This window comes from Hyposmocoma kahamanoa, unplaced genomic scaffold (assembly GCF_003589595.1).
Source record: "Hyposmocoma kahamanoa isolate Upper Pololo Valley unplaced genomic scaffold, ASM358959v1 122, whole genome shotgun sequence".
Taxonomy (NCBI): domain Eukaryota; kingdom Metazoa; phylum Arthropoda; class Insecta; order Lepidoptera; family Cosmopterigidae; genus Hyposmocoma; species Hyposmocoma kahamanoa.
Genome location: NW_020653424.1, coordinates 279,041 through 301,015, shown reverse-complemented (window position 1 = coordinate 301,015; position 21,975 = coordinate 279,041). Strand labels below are relative to the sequence as shown.

The following is a 21,975-nucleotide window of genomic DNA, read 5'->3' as shown; positions in this document are numbered from 1 at the left end:
ATAATATTTACCTATTATGAATGTTGTGTACAATTATAACTGGACGTCTGATTTATAATATTACTTACATATAATGTAATGGTTTTAAATAGTCTGTTATATGCTGTTTTGTAAACTAAAATTAAAATTGAGTTAGAAATCGTGAATCAAAGATATTAAAACAGTGAGGTATTTGAATAATCGCAGGTAATTCTCCATTGAAAATATCGTTGAACCGGAATGAAAGTCATGCATTTATTTCGAATCTCCACGGTCGCAGTGTGGCTGACTTATGATTGTGCAACAACCGCTTTCTTCGCCTCGCCCCTGACTGATGTAGCTCCGGCATCGGCATTGCGACTACAATGTAGTGGTGCAGATAACTATCACAAATCCTGTTCAGTTTCTCTTGTCATTTGCAAGGCTCCAAAGGTCATTGAGTTTACTAGGATCGGTCGTAAAATGCACAAAGAAGTCTGATATCGTTAGTACCTTGCCCTCGTATGACACGCGAAATACGAGCACGCGAAGCGGGAGTCTGTGTGGTGTCAAATTTATAATAAATACAAAATGTAAACAAAACATTTATTAATAACAATTCGAGCTCTTACCAAAAGTTCTCTAGTAAAATTATTTGAGAAAAACAGAAAATTCCAACGCAAACTTAAATTGATTTAATAAAATGTATGAAATCTACATAATAAAGTAGGTAATTATTATAAGTACCTACGTTGCTATTACCTATAAGTTAATATCTACAAAAATGTAACAGGAGACGTTTATACTTACAAGAAACTATTGAGACTATTGAGTATATTTATGAAAATGTAATTTATGTTAAGAGGAATAGTAATTTCTTTATGAAAATAGTGACAGACATAACATTAATACGAGGAATAAAAATAAACTAGTTGTTCTTGATAGTCGTCTTCACAAAGTCACTAATTCATTTAAGGGGCAATGTAAACGCTTCTATAACAAAATTCCGGTTGATATACAAAATTTGCCTTTCACGAGGTTTAAAAGTATAGTGAAACATAAACTTTATACTAAAGGTTATTATACAACTTCTGCGTACTTGGACGACAAAAATCCGTGGTAGTAACACGTTTAGCTCATGGAGGTAGTCTTGATCTCTGATGTTTCAAAACAAAAAAAAATATATTGAAAATGTTGAATGCGTACAAATGTTATTTACAAAGAGCAACCCCTAGAGTTTCTTGCCCATTCTTCTCAGTGGAATCTACCTTACGAATGAGCGGTAGAGTTTAACCATTGCGACGATTTCGGTGTAATAATGCTTACCTATGAAATAAAGATTATTTTGAATTTGAATTTGAATTAGACCTTAAATGTTTCCTAGACCTTCTAATAATGGTCGTAGTGAAATGGAGACAAGAAGAAACTCTCGATGAAGGCAACTTTTGCACCTGTCTGGCCTCATATGCCAGTGGTAGTTCCCACGTATATTATGACTATACACCTACTTAGCTTAAAATGTACAATAAGAATACATGTTTGGTACTTATATGGTAAACTGTGTGTAGTATACAGCCGTGACAGCGTTGCGTGGTATCACTTCAATCTCAATTCTCACTTTATTATATAACTAAATGAAAAACACGCACTTGAGCGACCAGTTTGTTCCTGCATTGAAGTCAAAGGTATAACACAAAATTTTTGGATGGCGCTAATTGCGTAGGTAATGGTTTTGTTTGGGCACTTAATTTAAACGTCTCGTTACGAACGACATTTCTTAAGTATATCACACCTTAAGTGTGAGCGAGAAAGATGGGCCGACCACTTAGTCCTTTATACTTTGAGTCGCCATGGTCGGGTGCAATTTGGTGTATCCAACAATTTTCTATTCTTTGCCGAATTATTACTGAAAAAAAATTGTTATAATGTAATGTAAATATAAATATAATGTAAATGTAAATGTAAATATAATTTGGAGAAACGTTGTAAAAATCAATCTTATTTTTCTTAATTTTCGTACAGAAAAACTAATGTGCCTACATTTGATAACATTGCTATACAAGTACCTGAGTGGTTTCTCCTTAGCCCCTTTTCGAAAGAAAATGGGCCGCAGGTGCCTGGTGCGCAACTTGCGCGGGTCGATGGTGGCGTACTCAGGCGGGGGGCCCTTGGGGCGCGACAGCGCCGCGGCGACGGGGTCCACTTGAGACAGACGAGGAGCGCTGGCCGGAAGGCGGAGGGGCAACGGCGGATGCGAGAGGGATAACGGATGAGGGGGGATCGGTTTTGGATGAGTCAAGTTCATTGAGGGTCGGCATGTGTCGATCGCAGGACCACTCGTCGACATCAATGGATGATGCACATTTGTTATTAGATATTGTGGACTCAGAATGATTTTACTTTTCAGTTTTTTTGGATTCGGTTTGGGATACTTTTTTGGTTTACGACTTATGTTCATATTCATTGGCCGGCTCGCGTTATGAGGCTGAACCGCTAACGCATAAGTGTAGTTGGTGACTGAAAAGGGATGATTCGTCGTCACTTGGGTCATGTTTGGCAAGTCTTGAGACAGAAACGATGTCATTGGCGGTGGATATGTTGTGGGCATGATAAGATTGCAAGCTCGGGGGCGACTCGGGCTGAGCGTCACAGATTGTGTCTCGTCTTGGACGCTCGACATACAACGGTTTCCTCGCGAAGGGCCAGACGCCAATGTGGTTTCCAACGAAAGATCTACAGGCTTTCGTGGCGATAGATATAGACTATGGTCACCGCTAAGAGGAAAAAAATATTCTTTATTCGGAGGGGAGAATTGGAGAAGATTGTTTGTAGGTTGAGTTACGTCGTGACTGTGATCAAGGGACAGGGGATGTTTGTTTTGAGGGGTGCTAATTCGCGGTATGAGGTTTCGGGAGACGGGCGCGGCGTGGCTCAGAAGTAGACGGTGAGGTTGAGGTGGTCGTGCAGCGCCGGGTTGGTGGCGTCCAGTGGCCGCGGACTGCCCTGTGAACGTGCTCTGGTGAATAGGGCCGCTCCGGGGGGTGCCGGGCCTCACAGGCCTGCAGGCTAGCTACGTCGGGCGTCAGTGTCGTAGTGTGTCGCTTCGTGTACTCTACGCTATCTCGGTACGTGATATCGTAAATACAGACATGCAGTTAATCGGCGAGTTCTAAAATGTAGAGAGTTATGAGGCGTTTAAGGTTTAATGCTCATGCTCGAGAAAGCTCGCGCATACCGCGGTAGATTCTGGCTCGTATATACTTTATACTTTACATAATTGTCCATAAAGTTATGTACAATATTGTTAAAAAAGTTCGCTTCCATGCCATTCCGCCGCAGTATAAATTGAGCCGTAGAGAAACACATCAGACTCGTTTATCTTTCTCAAATATTCTAATTCTAATTTTTAAAAGCGGGCAGTGAGTCTGCGCGTGCGAACATCTAGTCGCTACCAGTCGCGTCAGCCAGGAATCTACCGAGCGTCTAACACTCTGCAATCGTGCAGGTCGGGGTGCGGCGCGGCGTGCGGGCTAGCCGTGGCTGAGTGCGCGGGTCGGCCCGACACGTACCTTGGCGTCGTCGTCGTGCGGGTGGTCGGCGTCGTCCCAGCTGAGCTTCTTGACCCTGGCGGGGATGGTGGCGCTGGGCCACGCCACGCCGGAGCGGCTGGCGGCACCGGCGCGCAGGTGGTCCGACATCAGCGCCAGCGCCGGCGGGGCCGCGGGGGGCGCGTCGGCGGCGGGCGGCGCCGGGGCCACCTTCGTCTTGGCCGGGAAACGCTGGGACTGGCGGCCGCTCGTCGCGCCTGGTCACCGAGCGAGACGTGCGAGACGTCAGTCGTATCGGACAATCGACATCCGACCGTGACGCCGTTTATCTGTCGCGCGCGACTCACTTCTAGTACCGTTCCCGTTGCCGGGCAGCGTGTCGCCTCTCAGGTCCAAGCTGCTGGAGGAATTCGCGAGAATCGTGCTGGCCCCGGCGCTGACGCTCAGCAGAGAGCCGGAGCTGGCGCCCAGGCCGCCGGGGGCCGCGGCGGCAGAGGCGGGAGGGGAGCGCGGGGGCTCGCGCGGGACGAAGCCGGCGGCCTTGGAGGGGGGGCTGGGCGTTGGGGGTGATTTCGAGCGGCGTTTGCTAGAACAATGAAACCGCAGGCGTCACTTTGAACATGCGGCACCTCAACGATCTCGTCCTAGGTCATTTTAAGTGTCTGGGAACCCGCGCAGGCGCGTAGGCCCTGGTCGCCCACTACCGCTCTACACCGTGGTCCTTTAGAGGGTTCGAGTGACATTCGATCGACCTTGATGTCTACCAGCGGGTGAGACTCACTTGCGGAAGATGTACGCGAGCAGAACGACGACCAGCAGCGCCAACAGAGCCAGCGCGCCGGCGCAGGCGGCGAGCAGAGCGCCGCGCGTCGAACCGCTCGTCGTCGGCGACAGCAGGCGCTCGCTCACGTGCACCAGCACCGGCACCGACGTCTGCCAAAATCGATACCATAGTCCATTACATTTAATACACCTCCATCCCGAAACATCCTCACGGGCAGATTTGTTCCCGACTGCCCGTTGCAGTTCTTGTAATCGGTTTCTGCGTTCTGGGCTAGGCACGCCCGCTATCACGCACGGTGTTACAAGCAAAACCAATGGTTAGAAGCGGACTCTGACCTGCCTGGGCGGTGCACCCGAGTCGACGGCAGTTGCGACGACGTGCAGCACCGAGGAGTTGAGCGTCTGCAGCGCCTCTTGCCGCATGTACATCTCACCGCTGTCGTTGATGTAGAACATACTGGAACACACGTTCTTAGAAATTATTACTTTCCTTAATGTCAACGGCTGCCGATCTCCAACGACCGACCCAAAGTAAATGTCCGTTCGAAGGTTTTTTTATATAAAGTAAGACCGAAAGAAGATGAACAATATAAATTCAGATTAGAATAAGATAAATTTATTTTTATTTTAATCTAATACATAAACAAATGTAAATGAAGCTATTTTAAAAATAAACAATAAAAAGGAAGCTCATATAAACAACCTACATAATAAAGCTATACATTTTAATCGTAGAACCTAATGTGTAGTTGTGATGCTTAAATTAAGTAAATGAATAACTGTATTTTAGGTACCTTCTTTGTATACGGCCTAAAAACATTTTTTTTATGTTTAACAATAAAACAATTAGTTATAATATAATATAAATTAATGGTCATTTAAATACAATATGAAACAACTTCCGGCAAGCCCCCTGTGTTATAAGTAAGTCTGTCTCTTCGGCTATTATGTTCCGTGTCAAGTGTGTTCTGTTGCCGGATCCGGTGAAAAACAACGTCGTAGCACTTGGACGTGAGACCACAACAAGCTGAGTGGGTCACGGTTTCCTTGGCAGCACAGCACGCACGCTTTGTAGGTACTCTATATATTATACGTGTTTAGTGAGTTATTACTATCATTATCAGTATTCTTATTATAAAATGCATGTGTACTGTGTTGATTATTCAAGGCAAAACGATTTCTATACTATTCTTTCCATTCTCTTCCGCCAGGATTTGACGGTATTTTATCAAATCAAATCTAATCATTTATTGTGTACGCACGTCTATAAGGTCTCATTTAACATTGTTGTGTCAGTACGTATTGCCAATTTTACGGCATACAATTTACATAATTAAATTAATTTAACAGTATACTACTACATTTTAATTACAAAATGTCAAATCTTAGTTTTAATTTAAATTCTTAATTATATTTATGTCATTATTTTGTTGTGGTTAACTATTATTCTATGTTCTTGTCATTTAAGTAATCGCTGACTTTATAATATGTTTCCTTTCCTAGTCAATAAATTAAATAATCGCTTTTTACAATTGGCATTGTCGTTAGTCTCAAGTATATAATTAGGCAGCTTATTGTATAGTTTTGGCTCCATGGCACAAATATTATCATGAAAGAGGGTAGTTACAGGCAACCAGTTTCAATTTATTGTGTCGTCGTGTACTTTCCACCTTGCTGAAGAGTGTGAGATTTCTCCGAACAAAAAAAATCGTTTCAAATATATATATTGAAGGAACTGTTAATAATCTCAGTTTTTCAAATTGCGGTATACAGCTGTCCATACGGCACAACCCAAAAATTGCCCGAATGCACCTTTTTTGTGCAATCAACACGTCCGTACTACCCCAGAACATAATACCGTATCTTATGATTGAGGCTACATATCCGTGGTAAGCCGCTAGTAATGCATCTTGGTCTACAACTTTAGATAATCTCCACAAAGCGTATGCAAATCTATTTATTCTCATACACAAGATTTCTATGAGTTTTTCCCGTGTTATATTATTGTCTATGTATATTCCTAAAAATTTTGTAACTTCCTCCTACTTCAATTTTGTATTCATATAGCTTATGTTATATCGAGTATATACTTTATTAATTTTGTGTCTAAAATTCATATACATAGTTTTACTCAGATTAATTTGTAGTCTATAATCTTGTAACCATTTTATTACAGATATTATTTCATTGTTTATTTCTTGGTCAAGTCTATTGTGGTTCTCAATATCAAAAATTACGGTACTATCATCCGCAAACATTAGCATGGGATATTTTGTAGTTGTAGGAAAGTCATTGATATACATCAGGAACAATAGAGGGCCTAGTACACTTCCTTGGGGTACTCCATGTAACACTGTTCTCATCATCATCATCAACCCATTTATATGTCCCATTGCTGGCCTTTCAGACGAGGGATTAGGCCATAGTCCGCCACGCTGGCCCAATGCGGGTTGGGGACTTCACACGTTTTCCGAGGGTTGTGAACCTTCTTCAACGTGCAGGTTTCATCACGATGTTTTCCTTCACCGAAAAGCTCGTGTTAAATAATTTAAAATTAATTTCGTACATAAATTCCGAGAAACTCAGAGGTGCGAGCCCGGATTCGAACCTACGACCTTCTGCTTGAGAGGCAGTAGGTCAAACCATTAGGCTACCACGGCTTTACACTGTTCTATTAGTTGAAAATTAAGATATGTCAGTTTTAATTTTAGTCGATATTTTATTGATGCATGTCATTTGTTTACGATTAGTCAAGTATGATTCTAATAGTTTGTGTGCATTGCCTCTGATCCCATATCTATACAGTTTTTCCAATAAGATTTTATGATTGATGTAATCAAAAGCCTTTGTCAAATCCATGTATAGTGTTATGATCAGTTTACTTTTATCTACTGCTTTTAGAACTATAGACAGTAACTCGTAAATAGCCAAATTAATTGATTGACCCTACCTAAAGCCCTTCTGATTATTGGTTAAAATTTTATTTGTCTCTAAGTATGACAGCATGTTTTCATATATAACTTTCTCATAAATCTTAGCTAAAACTGGAATGAGAGAAACAGGCCTGTAGTTGTTAATATTTTCTTTGTCATCTTTTTTATATAGAGGTTTAACTACTGATATTTTTAATTCTTCGGGGAATATTCCATGCTCTAATGGTAAGTTTATTAAATATATCAGTATTGGAGATATAAATTCAGATACATACTTAAGTACCATTATATTTATCTCATCATATCCTGTACTCTGTGTGTTTTTCAAATTGTTTATTATTCGTTCAACGTACTTATCTGTCGTACGCCACATTAACATGGAATTACTTGTGTATGGTATTTTGGTGTGTATATTTGCAGCTGAATTATTCCTCAGATTTGTTTCTTGTGCTTGGTCTATATAGTAGTTATTAAATGCATTGGCAATTTGTGTTGGATCTGTTAGATATTCATCATTGTAAAATATTCTGTTATCATTTATTTTAGGCATTTTAGCGTTACATCTGTTTATTATTTGCCATGTTGCCTTAGTTTTATTTATTGAGTTAGAGTTGAGTGTTAAAAATAATATTTTGAGCTTTTTTAGTCAACTGTACAATACGTTTCAACCTTTTTGTGTACACTTTCAGTTCCTCTTTATGTTCTGTGTAACGTGATAATCTATGTTTCCAAAATATTTGTCATTTCTTTCTGCTACATCTTCTTATTCCGCGTGACATCCACTTAGGTGTCTTTGTAAGTGATACCTTTATTTTGTCTATCGAAAAACATAAATAATACAATAACTTAAACAGTTCGAAGAATACCGAGAATGCGGTTTTTGGACTTGATATTCCTTCTAGCTGTAACCAATTTATTTGTTGTACACACTCTTTAAACTTATCCATATATACCTTGCTGTAATCCCTTATTATATATACCAATGTTTCAGAGTACACGTTGTTTTTACTGGGCATTCCACTAATTGTCCAGAGTGAACCGAAACACTAAATCCAATTACTTTGCTTTTACATCCGCGCATGTTGTGTGCATTAAATATTGTCTATGCAGGTACCACTACGCGGTCTTGTGATTTCTTGTATTTTACATTCTATTTTACATTCTATTTTATTCTATCTTAGTTTAAAGTAACGGAATGTGCCAAGGAAGCGGAAGTATCTATGCGAATATGCCGTGCGGAGTTGCGTACGAGGTGAGAAGATATCGAGTCGACTGCAAATTAGACAAATATAGTGGAACTGTGGTGCGGTTAAGGTCACGAAATGAAACGGAAGAATTACCCGGCATCGGAACCTCTGAGCGTGAGCGAGACGGTGTCGGGCTTGTCCCCGTCGTGCACGTCGAGCTTCCCGACGCGCAGCAGCCCTCCGCCCTCCGCCTCGGCCGCCGCAGCCTCCTCGACGCGGAACTCGTACTGCGGGTAGCGGAAGCGCGGCTCCCACTCGTTCACGTTCAGCACGCTGATGTTCAGCGACGCCGTGTCGTTCTGCGACCGCACGGCGCGTTCAGAGGAGGGGACGAATCGAGCGCGGGAGAGGGACGCGGGCGGGGCGGCACTCACCGTGTTCCCGTCGGTGACCATGACCTGGTAGTGGTAGGAGTCGGCGGTCTCGTAGTCGAGCGGCTTCCGCAGCAGCACCTCGCCCGCGCCGTTGATGGCGAACCGGTCCAGGAAGCCGCGGTCGGACACGTAGAACTGCAGCGGGCCGGCGCCGCGCGGCTCGGTGGCCAGGCGCGCCAGCACGGCGCCCGGCGGCGCGTCCTCGCGCGCGGCGGCCCAGAAGGCGCGCCGGGCGAAGCGCACGGCGCGCGCGGCGCCGCGGCCCAGCCACAGCGTGGCCAGCGCGTAGCGGTCGGCGTTGTCCACCTGCGTCGCCTGCAACGGGCTCGGTCAGTCCGGCCGGGCGCCCCGCCCCGCCCCGCCCCGCCCGCCGCGCCCGCGCACCTTCACGACCACGGTGACGGGCAGGTCCCCCGCCTCCAGCAGCCGCCGCGTCGCCGCCACGCGGCCCGTGTCCCTGTCCACCGCCACGAGGTCGCGGCGCTCGCCCGTCAGCGAGTAGTGCAGCGGCGCGTTGATGCCGACGTCGCGGTCCGCCGCCGACACCGGCCCCGGCCGCGTCTCCAGGATGGTGCCCTGCGATGCGATTCGTCTTTTCGTTCACCTCCTCCTGTCGATTCGACTTCGCTTCCGAAATGACGGCGAACCGTCCGACCGATTGTCGTGTACGAATATATTATTCTCCTAGAACGATCGGGACTCGGTGACGCGTGGAGGTTTATTGATTTCGCAATAATTCCTACATACTTTACGAAAGACCGTTGGGATGCTGAAATCTATAATTTAAATGATACTTCTAGTTCCCTCGTACAAACGCGCATGCTTTAAAAACGATGGTGATGGAAAAATGCAAATACATGTAGGCAATTTCATGAACTTCAACCAATTTAATTATATTCATTTTTAGTTCTGTCGATGCTTCACATACCTCTTGCGCGTCATCGGGCACAATGGCGGAATAATGGTCATGCGTAAACCGCGGGTTCTGGTCGTCGGCATCGAGCACTTCGACGCGCAACGTCGTGTCGTTGTGCAGCGGCGGGACGCCCTGGTCCGACGCCCTCAGCACTACCGTAAAGTTGTTCAGCGCCTCGAAGTCCAGCGGCTTTTTCACCACTAGGACGCTGTCCAATTCGTTAGCGAACCCGAAGTATTCCTGCGATATAACAAGCGACACGTCACCCGATAAGATCGCGATAGAGACCCCCGGGTCAAGGTCACGTTATCCGATGAAATAGCTGCAACGTAGGTCCGCCTTAAACAAATATCAGAAAAATGATAGCAGTCGCTCACACTATGCGGTCCGGGCAGCACGGAGTAGTGTATAGTGGCGTGCGGCCCCGGCTGGTCGGCGTCGGTGGCCCTGATGGCGGCCAGCACCCGCGACCCCACCGCGGTGAGCTCGGACAGGCGCACGCGGTACGGCGCGCCCAGCCACACGGGCGCGTTGTCGTTCACGTCCCACACGCGGACCGACACGGGAATTATGAAGCTCTATACGTACAATTACATATATACTCTATGGGTAACAACTAAAAAAAATCACCAAATAAAGATATTTTTATTCACTTTTAAAATGTAGCATTTAACTAATAAAAGAAAAAAATGTCGTTTCATTCTGACCGGGTCGGTGGTCCTGCGCCTGTCGCACCTCACGTTCACGTACACGTTGGAGGGCCCTTGCTTCTCCTCGCGGTCGAGCGGCCGCAGCAGCGTGATGTTCTTCGTGCCGGGCACTATACCGATCGCTGCGTTCTTCTCTTGCAGCTTCAGTGATATATTGCCATCTGTGTCGCTCGGATCGCCGTTTACACTTAGAGTTCCTGCGAAATACTCACAATTACTTTCAGAATGTTTTATAGTCAAATAAAACTTACAGGTACTATAGTCTAGAAAATGTCGACCATGAAGGCTATGTCTGCGATGATGACGCACAAACCTATAATACTGCCAACAGGCGTGTCTTCGCTGACGAAGAAGCTCTCGACTGCTCCACCGTTCATCAGGTAACACCGACTGTCTTGAATCGCTGAAAACATGTTGATAGATTTTTACCTCTATTATTTCTTTTTGTGACTAAAGTGTGAACTAAATTGCTACGAGACAGTTCTAGTAAATTATTTCGTTACAGTTCAATGAATTTTGTCGAATATATATAATATAATTTACGAACATTGAACTCTAACGAAATATGCAGACAGAATACACACGATTGAATACACTAAAGTTGAAAAAAAAAGCTTCTATGATACCTAATCAAGTTTTAAAAGCGATGATCGTTGCGTAGCATAGATGCCATTAGTAAATAAGAAAACATAATCGACCCTCGGCTGAATCTAGGTCGACAAATCAATAGAACTGGGACCTACCACAAGCGTTCAATCAAATTAAGGCATGTGTACATGTGAAGAATAACATGCCCTTATTGTTGGTACCAATAGGTTAATAGCAGAAGGGGTCGCGGTCCGGCGTTTATCTATCCAGGGCAAGGGGTGAATGGGGGCATTTCCTCCACCTTAAAGTTTATAGGGTTTGCACCGTTTCCTTTGGGTATTTGGGAAATGTTTTTATTCCTGTAATAATATACATAAAGAGTGCTAAGCTTGGTGCTGGGTACAGGCATCCTCTTTCGCACGCCAGCTCAATCGGGGAGAGTCCCATCCACAGTCTTCCGGCCATCTCGACGATATCGTCCGACTATCAAGCTGATGGTCTGCCTCGAGAGGACTCGCTCCTACAGGGTACCACTCAGTGACCGTCTTGGTCGTCGTCCAGCCTAGCTACGTGTCCTGCTCATTTCACCGACGTCTACGACTCTTGTTCGCTGTGGTATCTCTTCGTTGGGTGTACGGTCGACGAGGGAAATGCCGAGCACATGAACTTTAATACCGTTAATTTACCACGAAACGTATAAAATTTCTAAAATAAACGAAGTTAATTCAGACTGGGTTGTCTTTCTTTACGTTCTATAAACTAAATATTCTTTCTAGCATCGTGCGGTATTACCTCTATCGCGTAAAACTTGCAGTTCAGGTAAATAGTAATGGAATATCCTGTAGAATTCAAAAGTATTGTTGCCTACTGCTGTGATTCCAAAGCTTTACCCAGTTATTAACACCTATTTTTGCCTTGGCCAACAGCGACAACCCTGCTCCAGGAGGCAAAGCGAGCTCAGTAAAATTATGACCCACGTTAGTACGTACTGTTCGCGTCCGCGATTGCTTTTTACTACAAACAATTGGGTTTATTTAGAGCTACGCTCTAATTAAAGCAGGTAAGTAATTATGTTAATACTCTGCCTTTACCACTAGTATATTCAATAGACGTCACTGACAATGACTTTTTTGTAATTGCATGTTTGTTTGATTATCTGTGGGCTTCTGGGACATATCTAGGTACCTTATATTAAATACTCAGTTTCGTCTGTTTCCAGGTGAAATAAAACGCTCGGTTGTGCAAAAAATACATTCATTGGGGACGCGCAGCGAACCGTGCGTCGACGTATGAGGCACGTCGACGGCACACCGTAGGCCCACACTGATAAATCGTAATCGTAGAAACGGTTTCTGGAATACCCAGCTTATTTTTTAATATGATTGCGCATTCCGTGATAACTTTTATTCACCTGTAATCTCTTGAAAAGTTGATTGTTTCAAAGTAAAAAAGTTATGTGTGGCGTGCTTACAGTTAAATTTGACGAGATTGTCATTACTTAGCACATTAAAAAAATCAGCTTAGTATACCACAAATTGTTTGTATGATAACGAATTATGAGTTGGGGTCTGCTGTGCGAAGATGCTTTTGCTTGCATTATGGCAATCATTGCTTTATTTTAGAAGTCAATAAGTGAATCCGGGTGACAAGCTCTACATGCGGCTGCGCGTTCTGCTGTATCTATGAAATTACTCGTCAATGCAAAATAAACGTATAATATACCTCCAAGTATGCCGACAGCTACTCCGCGATCACATGAAAGGGAAAGGTATCAAATGAATACACTTCATAAAATAAAATTACATTATCGTATTCAGTGCATGTAATGGTACCATGAATATGAAATTGAGGTAGGTAGTTTCTCACGGTGGTGAATTGGTGCTGCGACGAGATGTCAATAAAAAGTGACCTCCGGCCTGCCTCTTTCACTTGAGTATTATCCGCCTATAACACACGTAAATTGACCTAACCTATCACGAGCGGAACATCTCAAGCGTCCACGTGTAAAATTACTCTAGGTAATTTAAGTGAAAAACAAAATTAAAGTCGAAGCGGCGGTGCGAGGCAGCCGCAGTGAGTGGCTCTACCGCCGAAGAGTTATTAGAGACGGCAACAATTACAGGATGAAAGGAACTGGGTCAGAAGGCGCAACACTCGCAAATTGCGGGGTGTTGTTGCAACAACCCTCACACGTCGCTGCAAAATAAGTACAACGCTGTATACACTTGTTTTCATTTGAAATTAAGTAGTCGAGTTTTACCAGGAAGGCAACGTTGTAAATGGAACTTACACTTGTTACCTACCGATTCTTAATGAACGTGTATATATGTATACTTAGGTTACTATATACTGGCTATGAGAGGTGATGGATATATATTTACTACAAAATGTAGGTGGAAACTATATACATTCACATATTTGAGTTTAATGATGCACCGTGCGTTATTGGCTAGTCTACCAACAGAATTCGAAATACTAACAGCTAAATACTTATACTTAATACAAAACAACTACTACAGACTTCTGTCACGCTACTGATCGTGCAAATTGTACGTAGGTAAAATAAATTTATAAAAATCATGCGACACTCGTGTCGAGAGCTACGAATGGTACAAATGGAATATATTAGGAATAATTGCTGTGCGTGCGATTGTGGGGGTTGGTGGAATAGGAAAAATCGTGGATGATGTAAGACGGGCAGGGCACTCACCCCGTGAGCGGATGGACAGCGCTATAGCGGCGACGGTCGGCGGCCGCGGCGACGTCGCCGGCACCGCCGCTGCACATCGCAATGCACCGTCATCGTAACATCGAACTTCAGACAGATATTACTCTTTTGCAGAATACTGTGCAAAATGTCAGACCGAAATACAACCGACCCTAAACATTTTTTACTATCCCTCTTTACCTAACAGTATGCGTAGGTCAAAGTTTTTAATTTTGTAATTTATTCCATAGGTAAAATAAATTTACACTTGAAAACGTCACATGCTACAAGCTACTGCTCGTTTACTACGCTGACTTCCCTGAGAAGAACGAGCAAGAAACTTTAGGGATTGCTCTTTTTAAATAAACTTAAATGCTATGGAATACACTTTGAATCAAATTTGCGTGGATTCTGGAGCCGTGTCGTCTTTCCATTCATCCTTATCTAACAGTTAGTCTTCAATTTTGTAATATTTCTTTTCAATAAAAAAAAATTAAAATAGTTTTTAAACTTTGGAAATGATAATCTTAATATATGCTCCTGAATCTTATTGTAAAAACGTATACAGTTCGCCGTAAAAGAGTCGTTTAAAACCTTGGTTAAACGAAATCGTGGTACCATGAGTTTGGACTTAGCTCCAAGGTTGATATTATGGATATCTTCCTCCTTATTAAATTATGTATATTTTTACAGGCATATAAAATATTTAAGTAAATGTACTGAGAAGCCACAGTCATGATACTAGTCTCCTTAAACTGTTCTCTGAGAGAAATCCGAGAGCCTAAACGGTACACAGAATGAATCGCTCGTGTTTGCAACACAAATATGGTTTGAATATATGCCGCTTTACATCACATGAGAATCCCGTAGGACATTATGCTATGGAAGTAACTAAAGTAAACTAGTCTAGCAGTACTAACATCGGCATGCTCACGTATTCTGAGGACTGCATATACAGCGGAGCTTAATCTGCTGGCCAGGGATGATATATGTGGAAACCATTGAAGTTTACTATTTAAGGACACTCCCAAGAAGACTGTTTTATTAATAAGATCTAACTTTTCTCCGTTTATTTCTATACTTGGACTAGTCGATTTAACGTTAGGGAATTCAAATTTAACACATTTTGTCTTCTTCGCAATAAACAATAAATTGTTAGCATTAAACCAATAAAAATCTTGGACAGGGTATCATTAATATGGTCATTGTTAATGCCATGTCTCTCTGTTTAAAAATCAAGGATGTGTCGAAATAATAAGGAATAGCATATCATTAATATAAATCAGAAATAAGAAAGGTCCAAGTTTTGAGCCCTGCGGAATACCCATTTTTACCGGAGAACCCAAAAAAGTCACTCCATTTAGGTAATACTAAATTGCAAACATTTTTAAGATCAGATTGCTCCTCTAGTCGATTCTTTGAGGGAAAAGCTACTCTCCTCAGTCACATGAAAGACTATGTAAGTAGGTTACCTACGTGTATTTGATAACAAAAGCGTAGTAGGTATAACCTAGAAATGTTGTAATGGCGTCCATCAACACCCTTATTTTACTGGATTCAACCAATCAATCACTACAGCGTCTCTCCTGGATTACCTACGGTAATAAAGGGGCCAGAGGGGCTATCGGCGGTCCCCTACAAATGAATCATTGCCCAGCCCCCGGCTGCAGCTTAACTGGGGGCATCGGCTGCGTCGCAGGGGGCAGGTACAAGTGGAGCGGAAGGAGCGCGATAAATCCTCGCCGGAAGTGGGTACCCTACATTTGAAATTCAAAACGGCGGTGGTTGCTGATGTGGGGCGCGGACGACATAGTACGCTTTCATTTTCATGTTGAATTAAAATTATTAAAACTTGCCGATAGGGAACAATCGGAGGTTAACATCCTCTTTAGGTCGCGGAGCCAACGATGTAAGAAACAATATTCCACCAAAAAACATGCATGTGAAAAAGAAGGTAAGTTCAGCACAAGGAACAAGTTGATTCGTTAGTTTTGCCGATAAAAGTGTTAAAATCCAATTGAGTGCCAACTACAATCAAAGTCCTTATAGAGAAATACTTAAGTACCTACCTAACAATACAGAAAATATGCTCATTTTGTACTCGCAACATCATACAAACTTATGGGGCGTACGATTTATATAAATCCGATAACTCGTTTAAACGTTTTGCTGTGTGCAGCCTTTGCCTATGCTTAATAGTTACATATTTCATCGTTTGTAATGTTTAAAAATTGTTTGCTTGCTTACAATAAAAGCTTCGGTTTAGCAAGTTTTTACATACATGTATATCATTATAATATAAGGAAGTACCTTTTGTATAATCAATCTCAAAACCCTTATGATTGAATGCATGAACTGCATACATGTGCTCTTTGATCGCGTATATTGTAGCGTGTCGTGAATTAGTCAGCGGCGCGTCGGCTTCGGCGTTGGCGTTGGCAGCCTGCTCTTCACACGGTTAGTAAACAAACGCACGTGCTGCATTTCATTGCACATCGCGATTGCGATCGCGCACGGCCCCGACAGTCTGCCATCAATTAAGTGGTACGGATAATTACAATAATTTCAGAACGAGTCGCAACTTATCATGGGTAATTATGAACTACATTTCAAACATTGCCTATTGTCAGTTTTATTAAGCGTTTACAAATTTTGCTTTAGATTTCTATTAATTTATTTACAACAGTTCATAATGTAATCTGTTTGTCGAGAGAAAGGTGTTCGCGGTAATGCCGCTTATCGAATTATATTCTGATTGCGGCTTCCGATCCAGTTAAAATAATGCAATAAGTGCGCTCATTATCTTATTGACTGACTGACCAGCGAACAGACAGGCAACCGAAAGTAATGGGATTTCCGTCTAGACAACATGTTCTTTTTTCATAAGTTGTCTTCTAACGCCGCTTTAGAAAATGAAGCGGAACTTTCCATCTCACGATAAACATAATTGTTACCTATCTACAAGATTAAAGTCTAAATTGGGACTCTGTCAGAATCTCTTCAACTTTTTTAATGGATACCTGTAACGTATTATTGCGAAAATAAGGTTCAAAATCCTATATATTTACTTAAATAATAATAGATTTTTGACACTTTGCTTGCGATTGTCTGTTTGAGATTAACGTACTAGGCATTTTTACATTTTTACTATAATTTGTATGTAGGTTCTGGCTGTGTGAAAATGACGTATTTTATGTATCTATACATGTGCATTTGATGTTTAATTAAGTACTTATACGAATTTTGCCAATAAACATAGAAACCATAACATGCATTAAGAATAATGGCAATTTAACTAAAAGTATTTAAGTCGAATTTTTGCTCGACATGCTTCGACTTAAATACGTGAGTTATCCGTTATTTTTAGTTAATATGTCTGAGTCTCGCGGTGGAGTGCTATTTAATAATGGCAATCCTTTTGATATAGTATGTAAATTGAACTGCATACACGTGCTCTTTGAGTTTAAGTAGAGAAGATCTCTTAAGACTGCTTGTGTTTGCAATTGATGGTGGCTGTTCAAAGTTTCTCAATCGCAACATTGTTCGGTAACACGGCGTTGTGGCGGAAGCACGCATGGCGGGTCGCGACCCCTCGGACCCACGGGCCCCTTGCTCCTTACGCCACTACCTGTATGTCGACATTAAGTCGATTGGAACTTACCTTATTACAATGTATTAAGTGCCACATTCGATAACTTTGCCAAGCTGTTGGAGAATGTTCATCCTAAACATTTACAATTTGGATATAAAGTTTCAATATTTCATTAACGGAATTCTGATTTTTAAACGTACTTCGAATTATTTTATGATGACGTAGATAATGTGAAAATAATGTAAGTACATAGGTTCTTATTACAATCCAATATCCTTACAAAGTTCTGTGAATTGAATGCCCTTAATGATCTCATATTTAGGGCACTCCGACTTCTGTCGAATTTAGAAGACTCTCACGGTCCGTGAAAAGGTTTTATTTAAAAGCCAATGAAAATGAGTTGTCGTTGTCGATTAGAGGGCACCACAATAGGACATAAGTAAACAAAGTTCGAGGAAAGGTTAAACGGAGAGAGTGTGACGACGTCGCCGTCGGTCGGCGATGGCTAAGTCGGATCGACATCGCGACAGGCAAATTAAACTCATTACCGACATCCGTTCTACCTCGATTACGTCACCAGAGTATCAATCAGAATTATTGCGACTAAAATTAATTTTAAAATCAATTAAACCCGAAACGACGTTCCGGTCGCTGTCGCAGTAGTGATTACAAAATCGAATTTTATACAACTTACGATTAATTATTAGACCTTTGGTGCAATTGTTGTAATTGCAAATTGCCATTGATGAGATCATTCCAAAAAGAATTAGTCTAAGAATTGTTTATTAGCCTTGGGATTCCCATTGGTGCGTCGTTAATTATAGGTTAAGCAAAAAATGGACAGGAAGTGCCTGATGTTGGAGGAAAATTAACAGCTAAAGGAAGCTGAGAACAATGAGCTTCTGAGAGATTAGGTAGCAAAGCATCTATTACAGGTACGAACTTTAAGGCGTCCAGTGAAGGCCAAGTTGTTATCTACGGGCGGTCGTCGTCGTACGTGCTGGGACGGATATCTGCCATTAAAAATCCTTGCGAAAACCGAGACAATACGAAAAATACTCACGATAAAAAGCTCAAGAAAGTCACGAACATAAATTTCATGACGCTTAAGTTGTTTACCCATCAACCCATTTCTATTGAAATAAAAAAACGGTTCATTGTTTCTCTTTAATTATAATTATGAACGGCATTAACCAACAGCAAGAACTCCGGTGGTTGATTGCCAAATGTGTATGATTTATTATTGCCAATGTCCGAGGGTCCAACGACCGGTTCCCGATTAATGTTGCGATTTGCGAAACATCGAAAGATATAGTCGAAGGCGCCGACTGTGGTAGCGGCGGACCGCAAAATGGGAGGAAGTGGCGGCCCTGCGCAACAATGGCGCGGGAGGCACAGGTCACCGGTCACCTCTCGCCAGCTGTGGATGACTAAACAAGTAGACAACTTCTTGGAGGTCATCCAGTCCACCAGATCACATCTATCTGCTCTTCCCGCTATTCTCTAGGAAAATGTTTGTGCGCTTGAAAATTTTATTAGCATTTGTCACACACAAATCACTTGAAAGTGTTATTGTTGTTATTCCAATCGGCAATTTTAGTGCAGAAACCGTTCGAGGCTCAAAAGTGCCTCAAGATTACAGTAAACTGATGATCCTAACTACGTCCTTTGTAACATCATAGTCCCGATAAAATTGACGATAGCATTAACACAGGTGGTTCGTCGACCGTTTCCAGACAGCTCGCGTAACGTGCATTATGAAATAGAGGAAATGTGGTTATTTTTTTAAAACAGAATTGCATTGTGCGGTATGCAAATGTGGCGTGTGGTCGGACCGTATACTACAGTCGGGCCGGATTGTATTGGCTGTTGGCCGAGGCCGCGCTGGGCCGTGCACACATTAATTAGCCATTACAGGAACGGCAGTGCAAGGTACTGTTCCGGGGTCACTGGCCAGTCGCGGTGACGACATTGGTGACTTATATGTGGTAGATAGGTGGGTTCCGTTCTGAGATGATGCGATTCCTTAAAGGTAACCAAGACAGTTCATAATCGGGACACTACACGCGAAGAATCACTATCGAATGAAATATATATTTAAGTACAGAATACAATTTATCGTCAAAACTGCTTTAGTAAGGCTTATCTTCACGATAAGTAGCAGTTATTTTCATGAAGCACGGTGTATAAACACCATTAATTACTTCATTCTTAACTTAACTGTAGCCGTGCTGAAAATTCCATAAAATAATATTTTCAGGAATAACGCAAAAATGCAATGCATGCCGTGTAAGTCTAGCGTCGACGGTGAAATGTGTCAGCGCCGGCCTGGGGCGGGCTAAGAGCTGTCCGAATTCGACTGGATGAGTAAATATGTCTTGGCAAGTAGATATCGGACACACCAGCTTTTGTGTTATGCTGAAATTGACACGGCCATTATTATTTTTTTGGAACAATTGCAGCTCACCGTCTACATAAGTGGGCTACGTAAGTGTTATGAATTAATTGCATGCCTTTTTTCAACGTAATACTATTAAGTGTTTTACACTCTGATTTGGCGTTTTATTTTGTAATCGATTGATATTGATAAGTAAATTCAACAGGTACGTATATTGGAAGCCATCCATACCTAAGTTAAAATAATTCATTTTTGCCTAGAATTGCACAAGTCATGAACGTAAACGATCAAATTTCTACATACGAGTAATATTATGAAAGGCAACAAACACGTCAATAACTAATTTGTGTAATTTGTGATAGATAGCTGTCGAATGAAATTTGTTTTATTTACCGTGAAATATGGGCCAACGAGTGGCGTGCGGCCGCGGCACTTGACCGTTCGCTCGAAGACAGTTATCTCGGACAAGAATTTAATACTCTTTTAATTAATATAACAGCACGTAGACCATAACTTTTTGTATGTGCGCGTGTGCATGCGCGTGATCAAGTTATATTAGCGACTATTTTATATTAAACTACAATTAGGTTATATTAAACTAGGTGTAGGTACACTGTGTAAACTATCAGCGATAAACCTAGATAAGTTTACCCGCGTTTTCGTCTCGATACGTTAGGTAAAGCATCACTCGGTAATGACTTCACCAATAGCTCAATTCAGTCTACTTGCGAAATCGCCGTTATAAACCCAAGCAACTCGTTGCTTGCCGTTTTGTTTTCGACATGACAGTTTAATACTATATTATTCAGATAGTAAAGTGTTGTAGGTACCTCATTACTACTGAGACTTCCTGTTTTCAAACATGTTCCAGCATAGAAATTATTCAACTGTTTCTTCAACTCTTGAATAGCTAACACATATTTCTTACGCCAGTAACAATTATGACTTACTTACATAAATATGCGATGTTTTCGAAAAACCGGTTGACCGCTCGGTCTTTTTTGCAGTTGGAACTAGATTTAGATAATACTCGTATAACACTTCATTAACATTGTATAAGTAGCTTCACGCCACTGGAAATCCGTTTTTGGAGTTTGATATGTCGTACGAGTTAAGGGCAACGCAAGGGTTGTGGCTCCAGAGCGTTAGAATGAATCACGGCGTTAATCTGAGCGGCGTGAACGAGATCTCACCTTGCGCTGCAGCCCGGGGCGCCGCCGAGAGCAGCACAGCCAGCGCCAGCGCGAGGCAGCCCCGCGGCGCGGCCATGGCGCCGCTACCGCCGGGGCCGCGCGCGCATGCCGCCGCCGCCCGCCCTGCGCCGGCGCAGCAGCCGCGGCGCGTCTGCAGCAAAAGAGCCCTTCAGGATATGTACTAGATCGGGTGCACGTAGTCAGTCGTGGAAGGGTAACGGCACTGACAACACTGGTCTGCGACAGGTCTGTGTGACTTTCATAAAACGTCGCAATTTAAAGCTTCCGCTAACGAAAGCAGGATCTTCTTTTGCTTAGCGCTTGTCTCCAATCTTGTGCCAGTCTGGCCTAAATATATTTGTCTATATTGTCAGGTGCTCATACCCAAGTAATTATAATAGTGATCGAGGCATTGACGTACTCGTACACCGACCACAGCAAGGTACGAACTACTGCAACTAATCATTTTTAAAGAACGATGCTATTGTCTCGGTATCGTGCTACGAGGTATTGTTTTATAAATAGAAACCAAACGACAACAATTTCCATTGATGGTATCGCCACAAACAGGTGGTGGTGAAAAGTGCAGATAGCGCACACGCATCGTACCTACACTGGAGAGCTACGCGAGAAATGTCGTTGCTCGAATGTGACAAATTGGCTTGATTATATTTTTTTGGATTTTATTGTATTTACGATACACGTAGGTAGGTTACATCTACAGAGTCCGGTTTAGGGTCAATAGAAAAACCCTTAGGGTATAAATAATAATTCGTAGAGAAACTTACAAACTTAAATGTGATCTTTAGACTTTAGAATTGTTTTCGCCCTCGTTGCGAGAGTCATGTGTAATGAATGCAAATTCAAGCTCTTGATTTAACGAGTAGAACATTGTACTATCTAAATTAATTAACATAACACACCCGCGCGCGCTCACGCCACCCTGTATGCGGTACCGTATTTGCCGCTTGTCTCTAGAAAGCGGAAAAAACATCAAAATCGGCGCAGAAATCGCGGCCGGATTTCGC

General features: G+C 42.5%; 2 protein-coding genes across 4 annotated transcripts; both read right to left on the bottom strand.

The window, feature by feature from the left end:
• Positions 1-1,221: 1,221 nt before the first annotated feature.
• On the bottom strand, positions 1,222-2,868 carry LOC113240196. Its single transcript, XM_026477443.1, has 2 exons — positions 2,025-2,868; positions 1,222-1,864 (listed from the first exon to the last, which is right to left on the bottom strand). Exons 1-2 carry the CDS (start codon positions 2,636-2,638, stop codon positions 1,792-1,794), a joined length of 687 nt encoding a protein of 228 aa, XP_026333228.1. The 5' UTR covers positions 2,639-2,868; the 3' UTR covers positions 1,222-1,791.
• On the bottom strand, positions 2,856-21,090 carry LOC113240195 (protocadherin-16). Of its 3 annotated transcripts, none has more exons than XM_026477440.1 (14): positions 20,948-21,090; positions 13,768-13,836; positions 10,783-10,872; positions 10,467-10,666; positions 10,137-10,337; positions 9,772-9,999; positions 9,228-9,419; positions 8,844-9,158; positions 8,563-8,768; positions 4,626-4,746; positions 4,288-4,439; positions 3,854-4,092; positions 3,528-3,763; positions 2,856-2,961 (listed from the first exon to the last, which is right to left on the bottom strand). In XM_026477440.1, the coding sequence occupies exons 1-14, from the start codon at positions 21,021-21,023 to the stop codon at positions 2,890-2,892; spliced, it is 2,397 nt and encodes a 798-aa protein (XP_026333225.1). In that variant the 5' UTR covers positions 21,024-21,090; the 3' UTR covers positions 2,856-2,889. The 3 variants fall into 3 exon arrangements, with proteins under 3 accessions (XP_026333225.1, XP_026333226.1, XP_026333227.1); XM_026477441.1 differs by lacking the exon at positions 13,768-13,836 and adding an exon at positions 12,780-12,797; XM_026477442.1 differs by lacking the exon at positions 13,768-13,836.
• Between the last annotated feature and the right edge of the window lie 885 nt (positions 21,091-21,975).

Excerpts from the sequence above, each read along its gene's own strand:
- LOC113240196 (XM_026477443.1), bottom strand. The coding sequence starts at position 2,638 with ATGTCGAGCGTCCAAGACGAGACACAATCTGTGACGCTCAGCCCGAGT. Across the intron at positions 1,865-2,024 it reads GCTAAGGAGAAACCACTCAG|TAATAATTCGGCAAAGAATA; the intron begins GTACTTGTATAG and ends ATTTTTTTTCAG.
- LOC113240195 (XM_026477440.1), bottom strand. The coding sequence starts at position 21,023 with ATGGCCGCGCCGCGGGGCTGCCTCGCGCTGGCGCTGGCTGTGCTGCTC. Across the intron at positions 10,000-10,136 it reads TGCTGCCCGGACCGCATAGT|GAATACTTCGGGTTCGCTAA; the intron begins GTGAGCGACTGC and ends GTTATATCGCAG. Across the intron at positions 8,769-8,843 it reads TGGTCACCGACGGGAACACG|AACGACACGGCGTCGCTGAA; the intron begins GTGAGTGCCGCC and ends GTGCGGTCGCAG.